This window comes from Ornithorhynchus anatinus, chromosome X2, assembly GCF_004115215.2.
Source record: "Ornithorhynchus anatinus isolate Pmale09 chromosome X2, mOrnAna1.pri.v4, whole genome shotgun sequence".
NCBI classification, from domain to species: domain Eukaryota; kingdom Metazoa; phylum Chordata; class Mammalia; order Monotremata; family Ornithorhynchidae; genus Ornithorhynchus; species Ornithorhynchus anatinus.
In genome coordinates this window covers 29,227,210-29,246,567 of record NC_041750.1, presented here as the reverse complement: position 1 = coordinate 29,246,567, position 19,358 = coordinate 29,227,210, and the positions used below count along the sequence as shown (strand labels likewise).

The 19,358-nt window shown below is 55.6% G+C and overlaps 1 protein-coding gene across 1 annotated transcript in view; it reads left to right on the top strand.

Moving 5' to 3' along the window:
• Window positions 1-12,541, top strand: part of ZNF407 (zinc finger protein 407) — a 276,349-nt gene extending 263,808 nt beyond the window's left edge. The window contains exon 9 of the mRNA XM_029052837.2: window positions 10,073-12,541. Within this exon, the coding sequence (XP_028908670.1) occupies window positions 10,073-11,358 (1,286 nt within the window). The 3' untranslated portion in view covers window positions 11,359-12,541. The remainder of the gene's footprint in view (window positions 1-10,072) is intronic.
• The last annotated feature ends 6,817 nt before the right edge of the window (window positions 12,542-19,358 follow it).

The window sequence follows — 19,358 nt, the reverse complement described above, 5'->3', positions numbered from 1 at the left end:
CTTGGCTTCAAGGCTCCCAATCAGCTCTCCCCCAACCTACTTATCCTCACTTCTCTCCCACTACATCCCAGCTCGCATGTTTCTCTCCTCCCAAGTCAACCTACTCACTGTGCCTTGTTCTCAACTGTCTCATCACATCCTCTTGCTCACCCCCTGCCTCCTGCCTGGAACTCTTTCTCCCTTCACGTGCGACAGTCTGCCGCTCTCTCCGTTTACAAGGACCTTCTGAAATCACATGGCATCCAGGAGACCTTCCTGGTGAATACATGGGTGCTCATCCTCTTCTTCCCCCCTGCCAGCTGTAGTATTTATATCCATATCTTTAAACCTGGAATTCGTTTTAGTGCCCGCCTCACCTGCTAGCTTGGAAGCTGCCCGGGGGCAGGGGTCGTGTCTACTAGCTCTTTAGTACTCTCGCAAGCACATACTGCAGTGCTCTGCTCTCAGTAGATTCAGTGGATTGATTGATTGATTGATTGCGGTTGGCCCTAAGAGTGAACACCTCAGGCAACGAACCCCGAGAGCTGGCACACTGATTCGAGTGGTCCGGCCTGTCGATTGGCTGGTCTGTGAGAGCCTCGCTCCACTCATTACCCAGAGTAGGTCATGCCCCTGGCCCAGTTGACACAGGCAGAAGCGGGGCCAATCAAGGGCAGTTTGGGCTAGTCCCTCTGGGCAGCCCTTACCTCAGACGTTATGGAGTCTTCTACATGTCATCCCAATTTACGGAGAACACCCTGCCACGTAGCACTAGAGGGCTATCATCATTCATGGATGTGACATCACGGGATGCTAATTAACGGGCGTTGTGTCACCCTCATGACTTATGAGTTTTTCAGCAGTTGCAGTTCCCTTCCCGTTCGAGCTGCCACGGCCCTTGACGAGGGGTAGCGTGGAGAGGGCTGTCCCGGTGGGTGTGATCGAAGCCCACTCCCATGCCATTAGGGGAGCGGCAGGCCCGGGAGTGAACAGAGAAATCTTCCCCTCGCCTTCACACCAGCAGCAAACAAGTTGCAGAGAGAGAAATACCCAGCAGAGAAACGGCTACAGGCAGGTACCCGTGGCAATTGGCTCCTCCGCCCAAGGAAGCGTTGTGAGATCTGGGGTCAGAAGTGTGGGCCTGAGGATCAGATCTCCAAATGCGTAGGGGGTCGGGGGGGGTGTCTGCCTGCATGTATGTGCACTCATGGAAACTGCCACCTTGGAGGCTGGCTGCACCGGCCTTGGTTGGCTCTCCCGATGTCATCAGCACCCCCTGCGGTCACTGAAGTCGCCGAGTGGTCATTCCCAGTAGCTTTCATTTGCTTTTACTGCAACCCCTGAAGAACGCAGAGATGCCGGATGCTTTACCGAAGCCACGCGGGCATTGAAACTGCCGGAATCGTGGCTCTCCTGGCCAGCCCCACTCCCTCACCCATCCAGGCAAGACCTCTTGATCATGACTATTAGCCCGGGGCCCCTGGGCAGCCGTGTGTATGGGCAGAGGTGGCGGCGGCAGCCCAGAGAGCCGTGGGAAGCGAAATGACGCCAAGTGACCACCAGTCACAGCCATCTAGTGGGCACGTTTGGCCAAAACGCAGCAGCAGCAGCAGCTCATCAAAACCTTCATCGTTATGCGAGGAAACATCTTTGCTTTCCGGGGCTGCCCGTTTCTGCCCCTGGCCTGCCCTCCTCGGACTCCCTGCTGCGCCCCACCTCTCGCAGGCCCGGTGGCTCGGGGTCACTGTTCTTCACTGCGGCCCACTGACCCGATCCCCCTTGAGAAGCAGAATAGGTCTCCTCCTCGCAAGCAGTCGTTCAAAACCGCTCGGCTCCTCGGAGCCAATCTTCCGAGATCCGGGCTGGCCCGGGCCACAGGGGCTGGAGTTGTGGCACAGAAAGCCAGAGGCAAGCTGTTTGCCTGTGGGTCGCCATGGTGGGGAAGAGCGTTCAGAATCCAGATCGAGGACGCTGTTGGACTTTTGACTGTGGGGCGGCACGGGGGCGACGGGTTCACATCTTCAGGGTTCATCCTGGAGCCTCGCGTGGGCCAGATCGGGATAGCGAATTGACCCGGGCACCAGGAGGCAAGAGACTGGGGAGAGGAAATGTCTCTCCGGGCAACAGTCGCTCTTTTGGCTCCGCTTAGCATGACGCACATCAATGGTTCGAATTTCTCTAATTAATCGTTGACATGTTGGGACAGCCCTCCCGGCCGAGCTGGGGGTGGCGAGTATGGGTGCCCGGAGATTCTTCACCATAGGTGCCTGGGCCGCTAGCCGGTGGGGGGATTAGGCATCGTCACCCTTCTCTGCGGCTCACGCCCCAACCGGGCCCGGAGGGTTGGGAGGCATGCATCTCACCCACGGAGGGGACTGGTGAGACTGGCCTGGCGCTGGGTGAGGCAGGGATCCTGTCCTGCTTACCCGGAGCGCTCTCCCAGGGCTCTGCCAGAGGGGCAAGGGTCCGCTCTGCAATCCGAGGTCCTTGGGAAAAGGGCCCGCTGCAGGACGGTGGCGATATCCACCCTGGGCTCTGGGCCCGTGGCAGCCTCAGGTGTCCCTTATCCAACAGACAGTGGCTGCGAGAGGAGGGTTGGGTGCCATTTCGGGGCTTCGCCCTGGAGACCCCGTTCTCTGCAGCTGGAGCCGGGGCCAGGGGTTCTCAGGGAGCCACCTTCAGCCTTGGCTTCCGGTGGTCACAGTCTCACCGGCTGGCTGCCTCAGGAATTCAGGAAGAGGAGATGACCCTTTGTCTCCCCCTCTTCCATCCTGGGTCCACTTTCCACTAGGCTGCGCCACCTCCCTGAAAGCTGATCCCTTCCCAGTTCTCGGCCCGGAGGGCCGGGCTGAGTCAGAGCCAAGTCTCGCCCCCACCCCCGCCTACTCTCCCCATGACTCTGACTCCTAACACTCTGGCACAGCCACGTTCCCTGGGCTCGTGTAGCACCCTCCGCCCTGCGACCGTCGGGCAGGGAGGAAATTGAATCGATTTGGTCTTTTAAGGGCACTGGGGTGAGAGGCCCCACATTTTCATAAACTCAAATGAATATTTCAGTTTGACAAACAGAACACATCCCGCTCCGGCATGAAGTGTGGAGGAAATTGCTGCATGTCAGTATAATTTTAATTAAATTTCCCTCAAGAGTTTATGTTCCAAACCTTTCCCTGTGCCTCCCCGGTGCTTGATGGCTCCTTGTGTCGGGAGCAGCAGGGACCGGCCGGTTCAGCGATTCCTCTGCTCTGTCCATTCTCCATTTCCTTACCTTTGCCTCTGGGGGCCTGACCCTGCAAAGATCAGCATTGCGGGTCAGGTCTCGGATTCCTGTGGTCCTTTGTGCCAGACTGGCTGGGTATCAAACGGACGGCAGAGGTAGCGGGGAGGATGGGTAGCTGTTGGCTGGGGCTCCGTCAGAGCCCGCCGGCCACCCGGGCGGCCAACGGAGGACGGGACCCTTGCCTCAGCGCCCTCGATCGGCCGTTTGATTCTGTGCTCGGCCGCGCCTCCGAGAACTCGGCATGATACTTTGGTTTGGCTTTTGCCCAGCGTCTGGGAGGAACTCCAGCGCCCAGCAGGGGGTAACAGAAACTTTATCCCAGACCCGCTGGCCCAGTTGAACAAGAAGCTACATTTGGCCACCCAGGCGTTTGACTTCTAAATGAAACTCCAGGGTCCACTCCGACATCCCCAGTATTCATTCCCCGCCGACCCTGGCCCAGATCGGTACAAAACTGAAAAAGGTGGTGGGGCGGCCTGCAGCTGGAGCTGGGCGTGCACCTCCTGGTTTTCCACACTGGTTGAGAGGTCCCCAGGCTGGAACCTCCCTCTCCCCGCTCTCTGCCCTCCGGCTAGACCTTAAGCTCATTGTGGGCAGAGGGTGTGTGTACTATATTGTTATGTTGTGCTCTCCCAATCACTTAGTACAGTGTTCTGCACCTAGTAAGTGCTCAATAAATACGATTGACTGACTGACTGACATGGCTGCGCGTTTGCCCTATGTGGGCTGTGGGACACTAAGCCCTCCCAGTGGTGGAGGAGAGTCACTGCCTCCCCCAGAGGGCTTTCCTCAGCACCATGACTTTGTTTCATCTCCTCCTGCCCTGTTTGAACCTGTCACTTGTGTTTCTCCTTGCAGCCCCTGAGTCTTAGTCAAACAGCATCCAGAGGGTGGAGATGGGTCACGGCCAGCTGGCTGCAAATGGTGTTGAAGGCAGCATGCCGTTCTCGCCACGGTTGGGCTGGGGGCAGGGGGCTTGGAGTGGGGGGGCCAGGCAGAACAAGCCCCTTGCAGATGCGCCGGCACCGAATACCGGGTCCAGTTGTATGGTGTTTGCATTGGTGTTTCTGCACACCTTGGTCCGGGTGAGCTTTCACATTCCAACAGAGTCCAGCTCCCAGGTTCCACCGGGGAGCCTGTCCTTGAAAGGCCCCCAGAGCCCGGGGAGCAGAACTTTCTGCTGATGGTTTGTTAGCGTCCCTTCAGCTTCGTTCGGCCGGCAGTGACCTCCGGTCCAGTCTTTAAACATTTTCAATTTACAGACACGAGCATGTTGGCTGTCTTGGGATCTCATTGTTTTGACGAGGTCAGTCCTGAACAATTGTGCCACTAGAAAGATGGTCGGTGTGCCCTGCTTGACCCAGCCAGCTCGATAGGAAAATAGCAGAGATGAACCCAGAACGCACCGTTCATTTTAATATTTATGGAAGAAATTCACATTGTTTTAAGTGTACACAAGCAGCTGCTGTCATTTGGCTTTGAGCAGATGTTAGACCTCCAAAAGCTTTGCCGATAATTAAAATACTAACAGTTAGTGTTCTACCCAGCTGCAGGTTCTGTTTACTGTAAATTTGATTTTAATGGCGCCTCTGCGCGATGATCGAAACGCGGTTTGTTTTTCACCACACATACCGAAGCGTCTGCGATGAAGACAAACGGCCATTTCCCTTAATTTCCTGTGAAAAGAGAGGATGATACTGTATCGTGGCTTAATTTTGTAGAAGGAATGTAAATCTGACCGGAAAGGTGAAAGGGGACCCTATTTCTAGGGTTAACCCTAGAAAATGGTTGTGGGCAAAAGCCACATTTTTCACACTGGCATTTTCAGGTCATCCCGTCACGGGGAACTGGGAGGAGATTTTTTTGGTTTTCACACTCTTGACATTTTGGAAACTTGGGCCCTGTCTGAGGAGTTGGGGTTTCAGATGTGTTCATCGTTCCCAGTGGGACGTCCTGCTGGCTGGGCAGAGACCCCAACTGCCTGGGGTGGCTTTCACGAGGCCAGATTCCCTGAAAACAGACACGATAACAAGCAGACTGACAGCCAAGATTTAGGGTTGCCGGTGTAATGGGCAATGCACTTAGGAAATAAGTGATACTGTACTGGGTGCCTGCCGTTATGCAGAACACTGTGCTGGGAACCTATTGTTTGTAGAGCATTGTACTGGGAGTCTGCTTTGTGCAGAGCACTGTACCGAATGTCTACTGTGTGCGAAATGCTGTCCTGGGAGCCTACCGTGTGCAGAGCATTGTACCGACTGAGAGTGCTGTTATCTTGCTGAACCAAAGGACTGTTAGTGGGCACAGTTCCCCTTCTCCCTGGACCTTCGGGCTGGAAAACTGCGGTTCCCGAGGGCGACTTAATGCCGATCTCTTTAGGTCTGGGACTCTGTAGGCAAAATAGCACAGCCGAGGTTCTTGGTCACAGTCGGGGTGGCCAGTGACCTACCTGGGAAGGCCAAGCCTGGAGCTGAAGAAAGTGAAGAACGTGGAAGGGTCTTGATTGGAATGGATTAGTGTGGGGGCTTTTTTGAGCACTAAGAAGGGACATTCTTTATGTCTTCATGGGTAGGTCTCATCATCTTTGCTGTTGTCGACAGTAGCCCAAGTGCCAGTGGTATTGGAAGGGAAAGGATCCCGGCAGGCAGATTCCATCTTGGACTTCCATAGGCAGTATGGGATTTGGATCGCTGGGTGCCCCCCACGAAAGGGCTTCTCCAGAAGCTGTGGGCTTTTGTCAGCAGGAAAATGCTTTTCTTGCTCTCCTAGGAACTCCCTGGAGTTCAGACCAGTTTCCAAGGTGAATCCTCCCAGCCCACAGTCTGGGCCGTGAGTCCGATATGATGTGACAGGCTAATCGGCTGTTCTGTCAGGAATGGACAGAGCCGCCGTGGGCCATTTGGGGTAGGACCGAACTACCTAAATCCCAGAAGCGGGGGTAAAGAAATGACCACCAAGCTGCCCCGTCCTCCCTATTCGGGCAAAGGGCGGTAAACAATGTGCATGCAGCTTGGGGCGCCTCGCCCCTCAAATCGTCCCTGCGTCCCTGACCCCTGGGTCCTATGCCTGGTGATACCCCTGAGTCCCCTCAACCTTGAACATGACAAGCTGAGAGGAGGCACCTGCTTCCCGTTTTCTCACCTGGCTCTGACGGTGCGGGCGGCAGTGTGCCGTACCCCTTCAGTGGACTGTGCCTCTGGACCTCGCCGGTGGACCCCGCCGGCCCTCCCCTCCCAGACTATCACCCCTGGCTTCGGACCCAGCCCCCGACCAGGCTTCGCGGCTGGAAAACCAGCTGGGACAAACCTGAGCAGGAAGTTCTCTAAGGCATTGGGGCACGCGGAATGCACCGTTAAGTTAGCGAGCCTCTCCTAGTGTGCTGAGCTGCCGCGGCATATGCATACGCCTCCCAACCAGGCAGCCCGGCTGCTGCCACAGAACCAACTCCCTTGCCATTGCTCCCAAACTGCACGAAGGTCACCAGCCCAATTAATGCTCTTAGTATGACTGGCGAGACGATTGGAGGACGCAAGATGAATTGATCCCATGTTTGATATTTCTCAAGAGTTGTATTTCACTGAGGTTCATTTTCTCATTCTCATTCATTCATTCATTCAATAGTATTTATTGAGTGCTTACTATGTGCAGAGCACTGTACTAAGCGCTTGGAATGTACAAATCGGTAACAGATAGAGACAGTCCCTGCCCTTTGATGGGCTTACAGTCTAATCGGGAGAGGCAGACAGACAAAAACAATAGCAATAAATAGAATCAAGGGGATGAACATCTCATTAAAACAATAGCAAATAAATAGAATCAAGGTGATGTATATCTCATTAACAAAATAATAGAATCAATAGAATTCTCCTACTTGCATGTGAGAAAACGAAGGTTGGGTGACATTAAAATATGGGCCCGGTTTACTAGCGTAGTCTGGGGTGAATGCCGTTTCACCATCGTAGACCTCAAGCATGAGCCGTCTTCCTTCGTCGATAAAAATCACACCTGGTGGAATGACGGCTTCCGTCTCTGGGGAGTGGCATGCCGTGGCAGCCCCACCAAGGGCGGGTGACACTATGGATGAGGCCCCCAGATGGGAAGAGCCCCAGCTCTGCCTACGCCCCAGTTCCTCTGCCTACGCCTCAGTTCCCATCTCCTTCCCCAGTGTTGCTTCGCAGCCCACAGGAGGGAACCTTGCCCAGGAGGCTCCTCCACCTTAACCTTGCCCCGGGCGGCCGTAACGACGACGTCGGGAGAAGCCGGCGGAGGCCGGCGGGGGGCAGCGAGCCCTCCCCGGAGCCGCCCCCGTCCCCCGCGCACCGTGCCGCTCGGCCTGCGGCAAGCCTTTCTAATGCCGTCTTTATCTGCTACACGAGGCATGAAATCTACTTTCTGTTTCAGAACTCCGGTGACCTCTGAACCCTCTGGTGGAAACACAATGTGACCTTTCTGTTGTCAGCGGCTTTCATTCTCTTGAAAATTCCATGAATTTTTATTACAAGTTTTTTTAAACCGAGCTGAGGCTTCAACAAATTACTTGACACCGATGAGATGAAGTTGTTGAAGTAGTGTTAGATAAGTTTTACAGCCGGCTTGCGTGCCGCGCAGAACAAAGTCAGCGTCCGACAATGTCATACCCCAGTAACTGCTGAGCCTACTATTGGATAAATACATCATTTTATGGAACATTGATTGTTCTATAAACCCAATGGAGTATTATGCTCTATGATCAAACCATTTAGATTGTGTGTAGAGCACAGAAAATGCCATATTCAGGATGGTACTAAAAGTGCCATTTGTGTATTTTATGGATGTCATTACAGGGGAAACTTCTCTCTGTAGGCCCTGTTTACTGCAAAATTTTTTAGTCTGTAATGACATTTTTCATTCACAACGTATGCTTTCAGGAGAGGGGGGCCTTGTTTTATTTGTTTCATTCGAGTTTACTGCACAAATTCTGTACATTTTAATTAAATGTAAGCTTAACAAAAGCATAAGGTATTTATTCTGTGGAAAAAGATGATGACAGTAGCGAAAGGATCGAGTGTGTGTGCGCGCGTGCACACACATGTCCTGGCAAGAAGGATTCAGGTACTGAACTAAGTGTGAGGCTTTCCAAAAGCCCAGGGCCACGTCCGGTCAGGCTCAGCCTCATCTATCCACATCCAGCCAGAACCAACCACATCCAGCCGGGCCCAGCCAGGGCCAACCATGCCCAGCCATGGCCAACTACATCCAGCCAGGGCCAACCATGCCCATCCACATTCAGTCGGGCTGATTTCCTGATGGGTTCAGAGATGGCATCTGATGTACGTGTGGTAGGCGGGGGCAAAGACTCGGGATACGTGAGCAGAGCACCGCTCCACGCAGCTGGGCAGTTCAGATGCCATCCAGGTGATGTCAAAACCACCTCCACGGGCTTCCTGGGTTTAAACCCCCAACCCAGCTAAGTCAGCCAGCCAGCCCAGACCCGGGAGGGGCACCTGGACTGGCAGGGCAATTTTTCCAGGGAAGCCCGGGAAAATTCAGGGCCTCCGGCATTGAATCCCCAACACACTTCCTCGGTGCGCGCCCCGGGCAAAGGTAGAGGGCCAGTCGCGGTTCACATCAGTGTCAATGACACTTGAACTTCTCCACATTAATTCATTAGGGTGGAAATGGGGGAATCTTCAGAGGGTGAATCTTTTACAGTCTGATTGAGGCTGTTCATTTTATAGGGCCATTTTTCAAAGCAGCCCTGACAGCACTCCAGCTTATTCAATTGCTGAATCAAAGGCGGGCCTCCCGACACCTTTATGAACTGTGGTGGAGGGGCTGAGGGCTCTGGGCTGAGGAAGTGGTGCTGGCGGCCCAGGCCGGGGTCAGCTGCGGTCACCCCGGACCTGACTTAGAAGAACAGCAAGAGGCTGACCGGGCCCGGGGTCCCCGTGGGATCCGACGCGTCGGACAGTTGAGGCAGGGCTCTGGCCCCACGCGCAGTCCCCCCCCGTGACTCGGTGTGAGTCCGGATGGGACTGGTTCTGGAATGACACTTGAGGGCGGGGGCCGTCTGGCCCCTCCTGGTGAAGAGAGTGCCTGGAAGCTGGAGTCCTCTAGACTGTAAGCTCCTTGTGGCAGGGAACGTGTATTCCAACTCTAGTATACTGTACTCTACCAAGCGCTTAGTACAATGCTCGGCACACAGTAAGCCCTCAATAAATACCATAGATCGATTAATTGATTGGAGGCTGCACACAGAGGGCACAAACTCCATGCTCTGCACCCAACAAATGTTCAATACAGTGCTCTGCACACAAATGCAAATAGAGAAGGAGTGTGTCCTAGTGGATAGAGCACGGGCCTGAAAGTCAGAAGGACCTGGGTTCTAATCCTGGCTCCACCACTTGTCTGTTGGGTGACCTTGGGCAAGTCACTTCACCTCTGAGCCCCATATAGGACAGGGACTGTGTCCAACCGGATTAGCTTATATATCTACCCCAGCAGTTAGTACGGGGCCTGCCACGGGCTAAGAGCTCAACAGAGACCTTAAAAAAGAACAATGCTCGGTACAGCGTTTTGCACAGAATGGGAACCCACTAAAGTGATCTGCAAACGAGTGCTCAGTAATTGCTGTGCACGGAGTGGGTGCCCGGGACAGTGCTCCGACCCCAGGGACTCATACGGTGCTCTGCACACACTCCCCGCGTCACTCAATCCTGTGGAAGATGGTGGCGGCGGCGGTGGTGGCCGATGCTCTGGAAGTCCCCCACGGAGCTGGTAGGCTTGGGACTGCAGTATTGAGCCTTGAGCCTGATCTAACAGGTGTTTCTCTCCTAGGGATCGTCTCCAAGTCCTACGAGTGCCGCCTAAAGGGGCAAGGGGCGACCTTCGTGGAGACGGAGCGCCCCTTCACGGCCGCGGCCACCGCCGAGGGGTCTCCGGTCCAAGAGAGGCCGTCCCCGGGGGGCCACCGGCAGGGGCCGCCCGCGGAACCGGTGCAGCAGGTCATCATCATCCACGGCTACGACGGGGACCTGGCCGTGGACGCGTCCGTGGAGGAGACGGCGGCCGCCACGCTGCAGACCCTGGCCCTGGCCGGCCAGGTGGCCCGAGTGGTGCACATCACGGAGGACGGCCGGGTCTTCGCCGCCAGCCAGAACGGGCCCCAGCTGAGCGCCGGGCTGCCGCGCCAGGTCCTGACCGAACAGCTGCCCGACGGGGCCACCCGCGTGGTGGTGCTGGAGGGGCCGGAGGAAGGGCCGGAGGATGGGGTCACTCCCCTCGGGGCCAGACCGCAGCGGGAGACCGGGCGGGGGTCTCCGGGCCCCTCGGAGGCCGGCCAGGCCCCTCCCGACGCACCGTCCGCCCTGGACGCCCTGCTGTGCGCCGTCACCGAGCTGGGGGCCACGGTGGCACCCGGGGGTGGAGCCCTGCCCGGCGCCGGCCCGAAAGACCTGATCCTCCAGGTGCCCGGCCGGGAGGCGGCCGATGCGGAAGGCCTGGCCGAGCCCGGGAGCCCGCACCTGCCACCCTTCCCCGGGGCCCAGGAGCAGGCAGAGCCCGTGGACGTGCCAACCCAGCTCGGGCCCCCGGCCGCCCTCCCCACAGCCACGCTGGACAGGAGCCACGTGGCCTTCAAGAAGATGGTCCAGGGAGTCCTGCAGTTGGCCATGTGCGGCCCGGAGGCGGCCGACCAGCTGATGAAGGAGGGCGTCACTCAGCTCATTGTCAATGAGGAAGGCACCGTGCACATGGTGGCCGGCGACGGGGCCCAGATCATCATGCAGGGCCCGGTCCCCGACGCGTTGGGCCTGCCGGCTGAGCATCTGGACCTGATGGGCTCCGGCCGGGAGATCTCCCAGATCATAGTCACAGAGGACCTGGCCCAGGCCATGGCGCGGGAGTCCGCCGGCGGCTTCGCCGAGGGCACGACCCATTACATCGTCACCGAGCTGCCCCAGGTGCCGGGCGAGGGGGAAGGGGCGGCAGCTGCGGCGGTGTACTCCCACACGGTCATCGAGGCAGCCGGGTCCCCAGAGGCTCTGAGCGCTGCTGCCGCCCCAGCTGGGGAGCAGTTGACCAGCATGGTCATCTACACCCAGGGTGGCCCACAGGGGCAGTGAGGGCACCCACGGGTGCCCTAGGAAGATAATAACCCTTTGGGGGTGGGGGTCACGGGTGGGAATCCTGACCTGGACTTTGACAACCTGACACAGGCTGAGGTGAAAATAGCACACACGTGCACATGTGCGCGCATACACACGCGCACACACATGTACATATGGGGGCAGTCGACCCCTGACCTTCATCTGTGGAACCTTCAAGGTGGGGGCAACGCAGCTAACACCCAAACCCTTCTGGTGCCCTCTGCCAGGGGTGAGATCAGCCCTGGGAGCTGGGCTTGAGAGCCCAGGAACTTAATGAGCCACTGGTGGCTGTGAAAGAGAAGTAACAGTCCGACCCCTGGAGAAGACCTCCCGGAAGAGTCAGATGGAGGTTGTCTGTTCAGGAAATTGGCCGACCTCTTCCTGGCGGCCCATTGACCAGGGCGGGTGTCCCCCCGGCCCTTCTGAGCGAGTACGACTTGGGTCCTCCAACATTTTGTGTCTGGAAGCCAGCAGGTGAAGCCCCACCCTGGACCTCTGGACATTTCTGCCGTGGCAGCCCAGCAGTGATCTCAGCCAACAGTCTCGGTCCGAGGCGGGAGGTGGCGGCGCCGTTTGAGACCTATTAGGAGTTTGGGGACCCGAACCCCACATCGCTCCCCGCAATTCCATCTGGTCGGCGGCCCCTGCGGCGACTCTCCCGGTGACCGTGACGACTTGTGGCACTGCACCGCGCCGCGTTTTGGGAGACCTTCACAGCTGCAGTCTGGGAAGCGCCCCGGCTCCGTCCCGGAACAGCGGGTCTGCAAAGAGCAGAGGCCTGCACCTCCGACTTAACTTTCCTACCTTAAAAGTCTGTATTTGAATTGTGAAATTTGGAACCGTAATGTCAATATTTTGCTTTTTTACAAATAGCTCTTCATACAGATATTACTTTTGCCCACTCGCTTTGTGACTGAAACGCCACAGAGGTGCTGACGTTAACGAGGCAGGAAGGTGACCCTGCCTCTGCTGCTCTGGCCAGACGTGGATGCCGGTGGTCGGGGCCGGCTACTGCCGTGGGCCCGGCGAACCCTCCCTCCCCTAGACAGGGCTCGGTGGCCGGCCACCTGGGTCCCAACCCGGGCGAGCTCCTCGGGGCCACGGCTGCTTCTGTGGGCTCGGTTGTCGTCTTGCCCAATAAAATGATAGCAGCACTGCAGCGGCGCTCGTGGCCTCTCATTGGAGCAGCTGCACATGGGTCACGGTCTGGGCACATGTGGGCCGCAAATGGGGAGCAGGGAGTGCGGGTGCAGGGCGGGCCACAGAGAGGGCACATCCAAGGTGTGGGAGGACCTGCGAATCGGGGTGTGGATGGAGCACCGACCAAAGGCGCCAGTCTGGTCTCTGGGGCGAGTGCTGATGGGCCTTCATTTCTCCTCTTCCTTCCCAGTGGACAGAGACCGAGCGATTCCCCATCAGCCATGTTCCCTTCCCACTCTCCGGATCTTCTGAGTGGGGCCCAGGGGATGGAGGGGCGTGACCGTGATGATGGGGGAGAAAATAGGAAGGGACGGGAGGAGACAGGAGGGGATCCCCTTAGACTGAAATGCAGCGTGGAGATTCCGTAGGCCCAGAAGACGGCCCAGCAACAACACTTACCAAGTGTGCAGCAGCGGCAGCTTTGGGCAGCCCTGGCCCGTCTGCCCACCTGCCTGGGCCTGAACCCCAGCTCCACTGGGTCAGGGTCAGGCCCACAGCCCCTGGAAAGCCCAACTGCAACCTCCATACTACTGACCACCATAATTAGCGGCTCAGCTGCCGTGTCTCCTAAAGTGGCAGCCCGTCTGCTCCCTTCCTAAACCTGTCTGAGGCAGCTGAGACACTGCCCACCCCGCGGGTGGCAGGACATGTTGACTTTCACTGCCAATGACCCAGCACAACTCTCGCAGGCGGCTAAGGCTGAGGAGAGAGATTTCTCTTGTTCCCACTCTTGTCAGCAGGGCCGGGGCTCTCGCTGCTCCTGAGCTTGGTGCTGAGTGCTCACCTGTGCTCTCACTACTCCCGGGATCAGTGCTGAGTGCTCGCCAGAGCTCTTGCTATCCCCGGTCCTGTGCCTCCCGTCTCCCCAGCCCCACCTGGGTTTGCAGGGTAGGTGTGAACGGGTAGGGGGAAGGCCAGCCGCATTCGGACTATCTGTGTTGACCCTGGAGGGAGCTCAACAATGGCCAGTGAGGACTGCGGTCACGTGGCCCAGTAAAGGAACGGAATGCCAGGATGTTTTTCTGAGACGTCCAGGAGGACTCAGACCCTGAAACTGTCTATGCGGCCCGTGCTGCCAAAGACCCTATGCTACACAGACTGCCAAGTGCCCAGCCCAGCATTCTGCACACAATAGGTTCCCAGTACAACACTCTGCGCACAATAGTCACCCAGTGCGGTTCTCGGCACACAGACGGCATCCAGTAAATGTCGCCAGCCCTGTTATGCTATACTCTCCCAAACATTTCGTATAGTGCTCTGCACAAAGTAAGTGCTCAATAAATATGCTTGATTGATGAGGAGGATGATGGTGGCTGTCAGGAAGGCTGGGGTAAAGGACAAAGACTGTTCTCAGAGTCTTTCCCGGAAAGCCTGTTTGTGGCATGCCGGGGGGCGGCCGGAGGCAGCAGCAACAGCCTCTGGGTCATTCCAACTCTTCTAGCCCTAAAACCCAAAGAAAGATGTGGGAAAAACCCACTCGGGAGTCTGACACCTAGACCCCAGTCAGGTCTAGGAAGAGGACTTGGGCACTTTCCCTTGGTCTACCAAGCCCAGTGTCCTGGGGGCTCCAGGCCCCGGCACGATCCCCCACCCCATTCCTTCCAGGGGAGAATCCATCCGTTTTCGACGTCTTTAGGGTGATCTCATTTCTATGAAGAAGAAAGTTAGCTCCGATGGCAGTTATGTGTTTCGGAAGCACCTTCTAATCAGGAATTGGTGATTCATGATTAGTTTCAGCAGGCGATCCATCCGACATGTAAGGGGAAAAAATTAGCAGCTGTCACTGCATGACGAGTTAATTTCCTGATCGGCCTGACGGGGAGAAGCCATTTGGAGACGCGAAGTCGGCTGACGAGAAAACCTGGTACGGCTCTGTAATCGGAGAGAAAGATAGGGCAGAGGCCGCCCCCGGGGTGGGGGCGAGCACCGAGCGTAGTTCTGTTAATGACGAGGGGTGGAGCCCAGTCCCCGGGCCTGGCACTGGGCATGGCAAAGGACAGTGAGGGCATCAGGCATAGCCAGGGGCTTCAGGGGACTCTGGGGCTGGCAGGGGGGAAGGCCCAGTTTTGCTGGGTCACCCCTGGGGTGGGAGGACTGACTGGCCCTGGCCACAGCTCTGGCTCAGTTCTGCACAGTGGGCATTTTGGTGGGCCGTGGGCAGACACCTGCTCCTGCCACAGTTGCCTCCACTGAGCCCAGTCTCCATCCCTGCCTCCACCCTCCTCCCTGCCTCCTCTGCCGCCTCCGCCTTTCCTCCCACCCAGGCCAGAGGCCCAACAGCCTTCCGCAAACACTCCGAGCGGCTGCCCCTGCTTCTTCGCCGGCCCTCTGGCTGGCAGACCAGGCAGGCGGCACGTTCCGCCCTCCATGTTGGGCTGGGAAGGTGGGCGGGGGGGTATGGTCCCTCAGATGTGGGGTGGCGGCAGGATATGAGAGCGTTCTGGGGCAGGGTTATAGAGATCGATTACCGGAATTAAATAAATCCATTAAAAATCTCTCCGTCAAAGAACCATTTACTCACTCCATGGCCGTTCATTTCCAATCCCTTTTAACAAATTCCTTCAAAATGACCTAATTTGAACACGGCTTTCCACGTCATGAAAAGATCATTTATTACCCAGATAAAGGCGGACCTATGGACCGGGGCTCTCTGGCTCTCGTTCCACACTCGTGGCCCTGGTTGGGGGGACCCAGCTGCTAACACTGGAGAGGTGGTGGGTGGAAACTATACACTGGAGGGGAAGGGTTGGGATCTCCCTCGCTGGCAGAGTTTCGAGGTTCTCGTCTGCTCGGTAACTCTTGAGGAGACGCCCCTCCCCAGCCCCCCAACCCCAGGCCCTCTTGTCCCAGAGACAACAGCTAGTCACCACTCTTCTAGCCTCCTCCTCAGGCTAAATATGCTTCTGGCCTCTGACCTTCCCCTCCAGAGCCTAAGGCCCTGTTTGGGCTTCAGTTAATTATCACACATCAGCTGATGTCATCTGCATTAGCCCTCATTCATAAATTCATTCATTCATTTGTATTGACTAAGTCCAGGCTGGGTGCTGACTGTAGAGTAACTGTACTGAAGGTCTACTTTCATTCATTCATTCAATCGTATTTTTTGAGCACCTAATGTGTGCAAAGCACTGTATTAAGTGCTTGGGGGAATACAGTATAACAATAAACAGATGCGTTCCCTGTCCACAATGAGCTTACAGAGCAGTATACTGAGCTCTTACTGTGTACAGAGCAATGTACTGAGTACTCACTGAGTGAAAGCAGAGAACTGAACACCTATGGGTGCCAACTGTATGCAGAGCACTGTACCATGCTCTTAGCCACGTATGAAAAGAATAAAAGTCATAGTTTCTGCCGTCAAGGGCTTGCAGTCTAATGGGGGAGGCAGGAAAGTGCAAGTCGTCTCCTTTCACCAGAAATGGGTACAAAGCATAGCCACAAGGGGTAACAGCAAAAAAACAAGAGAAAAAAATGTATATATAAACAAATTAACCAATACACAAGTAAATGCTAGGGCAGCCAACAGGGTGGCATGAACAGGGAGGAAGGATTACACAAGGGAAGGCCTCCTGGAGGAGGTGTTTTTTAAGAAGCTTTGATGGTGTGTTGGGCCGTGACTAAGTTGAATCAAGCGTTGAAGGAGTTCCAGGCAATAGATGGGCATAGGTGAGGGGCCGGAGATGGGGGAGTTGATAGTGAGGCGCGGGTAGCTTGGGGGGATTGAAAAGTTAAGCTGAGTGCAGTGGGAGAAGAAAGTGGGGAAGAATGGGGAGAGCTGCCAGAGAGCCTAGAAGTGGACGCTCGGGAATTTCTGTCCAAAACAGTGGGCAGACACTGGGGCCACTGGATCGCCTGAAGGGGAGTCACTGAGCTTCTCTGGGCCTTGGTTTCTTCATCTGTAAAATGGGGGTAAGTTAGATTGTAGGCCCTGTGTGTGGAAGGGACAGTATCCCATTTTATAATGCCAGTGCTAAACGTATAGTAACTGCTTAATAAATGCCATAACTGTTATATTTGGTGGAATTGCTTCAGAAATCAAATATGGTATCTGAGGAAAGTCTAGTTTTTGCTGTCATGAAAAATGTGCAATGTCCTAAAGACCCTCAGTTTGTTCTGAAAGCTCATGCCATACTGGCATGACACCCTTCCTGTAGTCTCCCAAAGGACGGGATACCAACCTACCTCCTCAAGTGGGAAGCAGCGTGGCTCAGTGGAAAGAGCCTGGGCTTCGGAGTCAGAGGTCATGGGTTCGACTCCTGGCTCTGCCACTTAGCTGTGTGACTGTGGGCAAGTCACTTAACTTCTCTGTGCCTCAGTTACCTCATCTGTAAAATGGGGGTTAACTGTGAGCCTCATGTGGGACAACCTGATTACCCTGTATCTACCCCAGCACTTAGAACAGTGCTCTGCACGTAGTAAGCGCTTAACAAATACCAACATTAATATTATTATTATTATTTCCCCTGTGGCCCTGGACGGGATGCTGCCTAGATAGCAGAATCCAGCCGGGCATTCTCACTCAATCACCGGTAGTGGTCCTTGATTGGCAAAGGGATTGTCGGGGTCGAGCTGGGACATAACCTTGGTGTGTGCTTTCGGGGTGACTGTTGGTCTGTGCGCTTCGCTGACTCTGCACAGTCATTCATCATCATTTGAATGTCACTCCACACGCCCTCGACAAGGACAGCCGTCAGCATTTCCTGGCAGCCTGCTGAGGGGGCAGAACTTTCCAGAAGCCCAAAAGCAATTCTGGCACTGATTTAAAGGTCCCCTCTTGCATCTTCAAGCCTGACTGCACAGACTATATCAAATGAGATTGCACCTGCCACACAGCCCTGTTCTGGATAGCACTCTGCCCACCAAAGGGGCCCAGTACAGTGCCAGCACACAGGAGACACTCAAAACAGTGCCTAGCACACAAGCGGTACACAGTACACTGTTCTGCACCCAGTATCTAGTAGAGTGCTCTGCATATACAGGAGACATGGAGGACTGTGCTCAAGCTGTAATGTTGACAGTCTTCTCATTAAAAATATGTAAGCTCCTTGAGGGCAGGGAATGCATCAATTCTCTGTGCTGTACTTTCCCAAGCTCTCAGTGCTTTTCTCTCCAACCCCTCTGTTTGTACCGCGTCTTCCTCTCCCCTTCCCCCTCCCCTCTCCTCTTCCACTTCCCTCCCTCTCTGCCTCCATCCTCTGCTCCCTTCCACCCTCCAAATTCCCTTATCTCCCCTCCCTCTTCCATCCTTCCCTCCCTCCCCTCTCTGTTCACCTTCCCTCCTTCATCCCCGCTCCCCCCCATTCACCTCCCCCCCACCCCAATTCCCTCCCCCCTCCCCCCACCCACCCCCAACCCCACCGAAGGAGCCAGCAATGAGTGAGAAATCTCTATCCAGGTTGGGAGAAGGTGGAGTTTCTCTCCCTCAGGTAGGAAGAAGGAAATAAAGGTGTGGGCGCACTGCCCGAAGGCCCTGACCGGGCGACCTCCAGGTGGCTCATCAGCAGCAAGCGGGCAAAGAGGGATGGTGTTTCCCGCCCGTGCCCGCAGCCCGGCTCGTGGCAGTATCGACGAGAGCTCGGCCAGCCTTTAATGAGGCTGCAGGGTGTTAGTGCACCGTCTAATTAATCCCATATTTTCCCACGGCGTAATTGCGGAGCCGGGGCTGAATTATTTGGCTCCTGGAGGTGGAGCCGAGCCCGCACTGCCCTCTGTCCCTGCTCCGCACAATTTATTATGCTGTGCAGCAAGACACTGTGCAGGAACCCGCTGCTGCAGGACTATCTGTCATCTCTACATTATCAGTAAAATACACCCCCTTCCACACTGTGCTACAAGGCTTTAGCAAATTGCTATTTTTATGGGCAATGATAAAGGAAATGCTACCTTATGTTCCAGTTTTTAACCGTCTGGAGTGTGGAATGGACCGTCCTGGCTGCTGTCGTGGGGGGCATTAATCTGCATACCGAAATCCAGCGCATCGGTGCCCTCCTCCTCCCCCGCCCCTCCACCCACCATGGCAAACTGCTGTGAAGGCGGGGCTATCGGCCTCTGTCTCTGCCTCTCTGCAGCCTCAGAGGCGAGGATTCTCTGGCCCAGGGTCACCTGTACCCCAGAGAAATGTTCACTTCCCCCAACTACCCCCCCCCCCCCGACTCTGCCTCACCACTCTCATCCATTTGTGCTCCCCACCAACATGGCACCGCTTCCTGTTCTCATCCTGCTTTTCCTTTACCCCCATCCCTACATCTATCCCAGTGCTTAGCACATGGTAAGTGCTTAACAAAAGCTACCATTGTTATAAGAATAATAATAATAATAACAATAATAGTATTTGTTAAGCGCTTACCCTGTGCTAAGCGCTGTTCTAAGTGCTGGAATAGATACAAGGTTATCAGGTGGGGCTCACAGTCTTAATCCCCATTTTGCAGATGAGGTAACTGAGGCACAGAGAGGCTAAGTGACTTGCCCGAATTCACACAGCTGACAAGTGGCGGAGCCGGGATTAGAACTCACGATCTCTGACTCCCAAGCCCGTGCTCTTTTCACAAAGCCACACTGCTGTGATGAAGACGATGACGAAGGTGATGTGATTGGTCATGATCGTGATGCTGATATTGGAAGTAATGATGATAATGTCAAAAGCGATAATGATGATGGTGATGAAGATGATAGTATGATGATAATGGTGATGATTGTGGTGAGGATTTGGGGAAGCAGTGTGACCTTGAGAAGAGAGTCCAGGCCTGTGAATCAAAGGACCTGTGTTCTAATCCCAA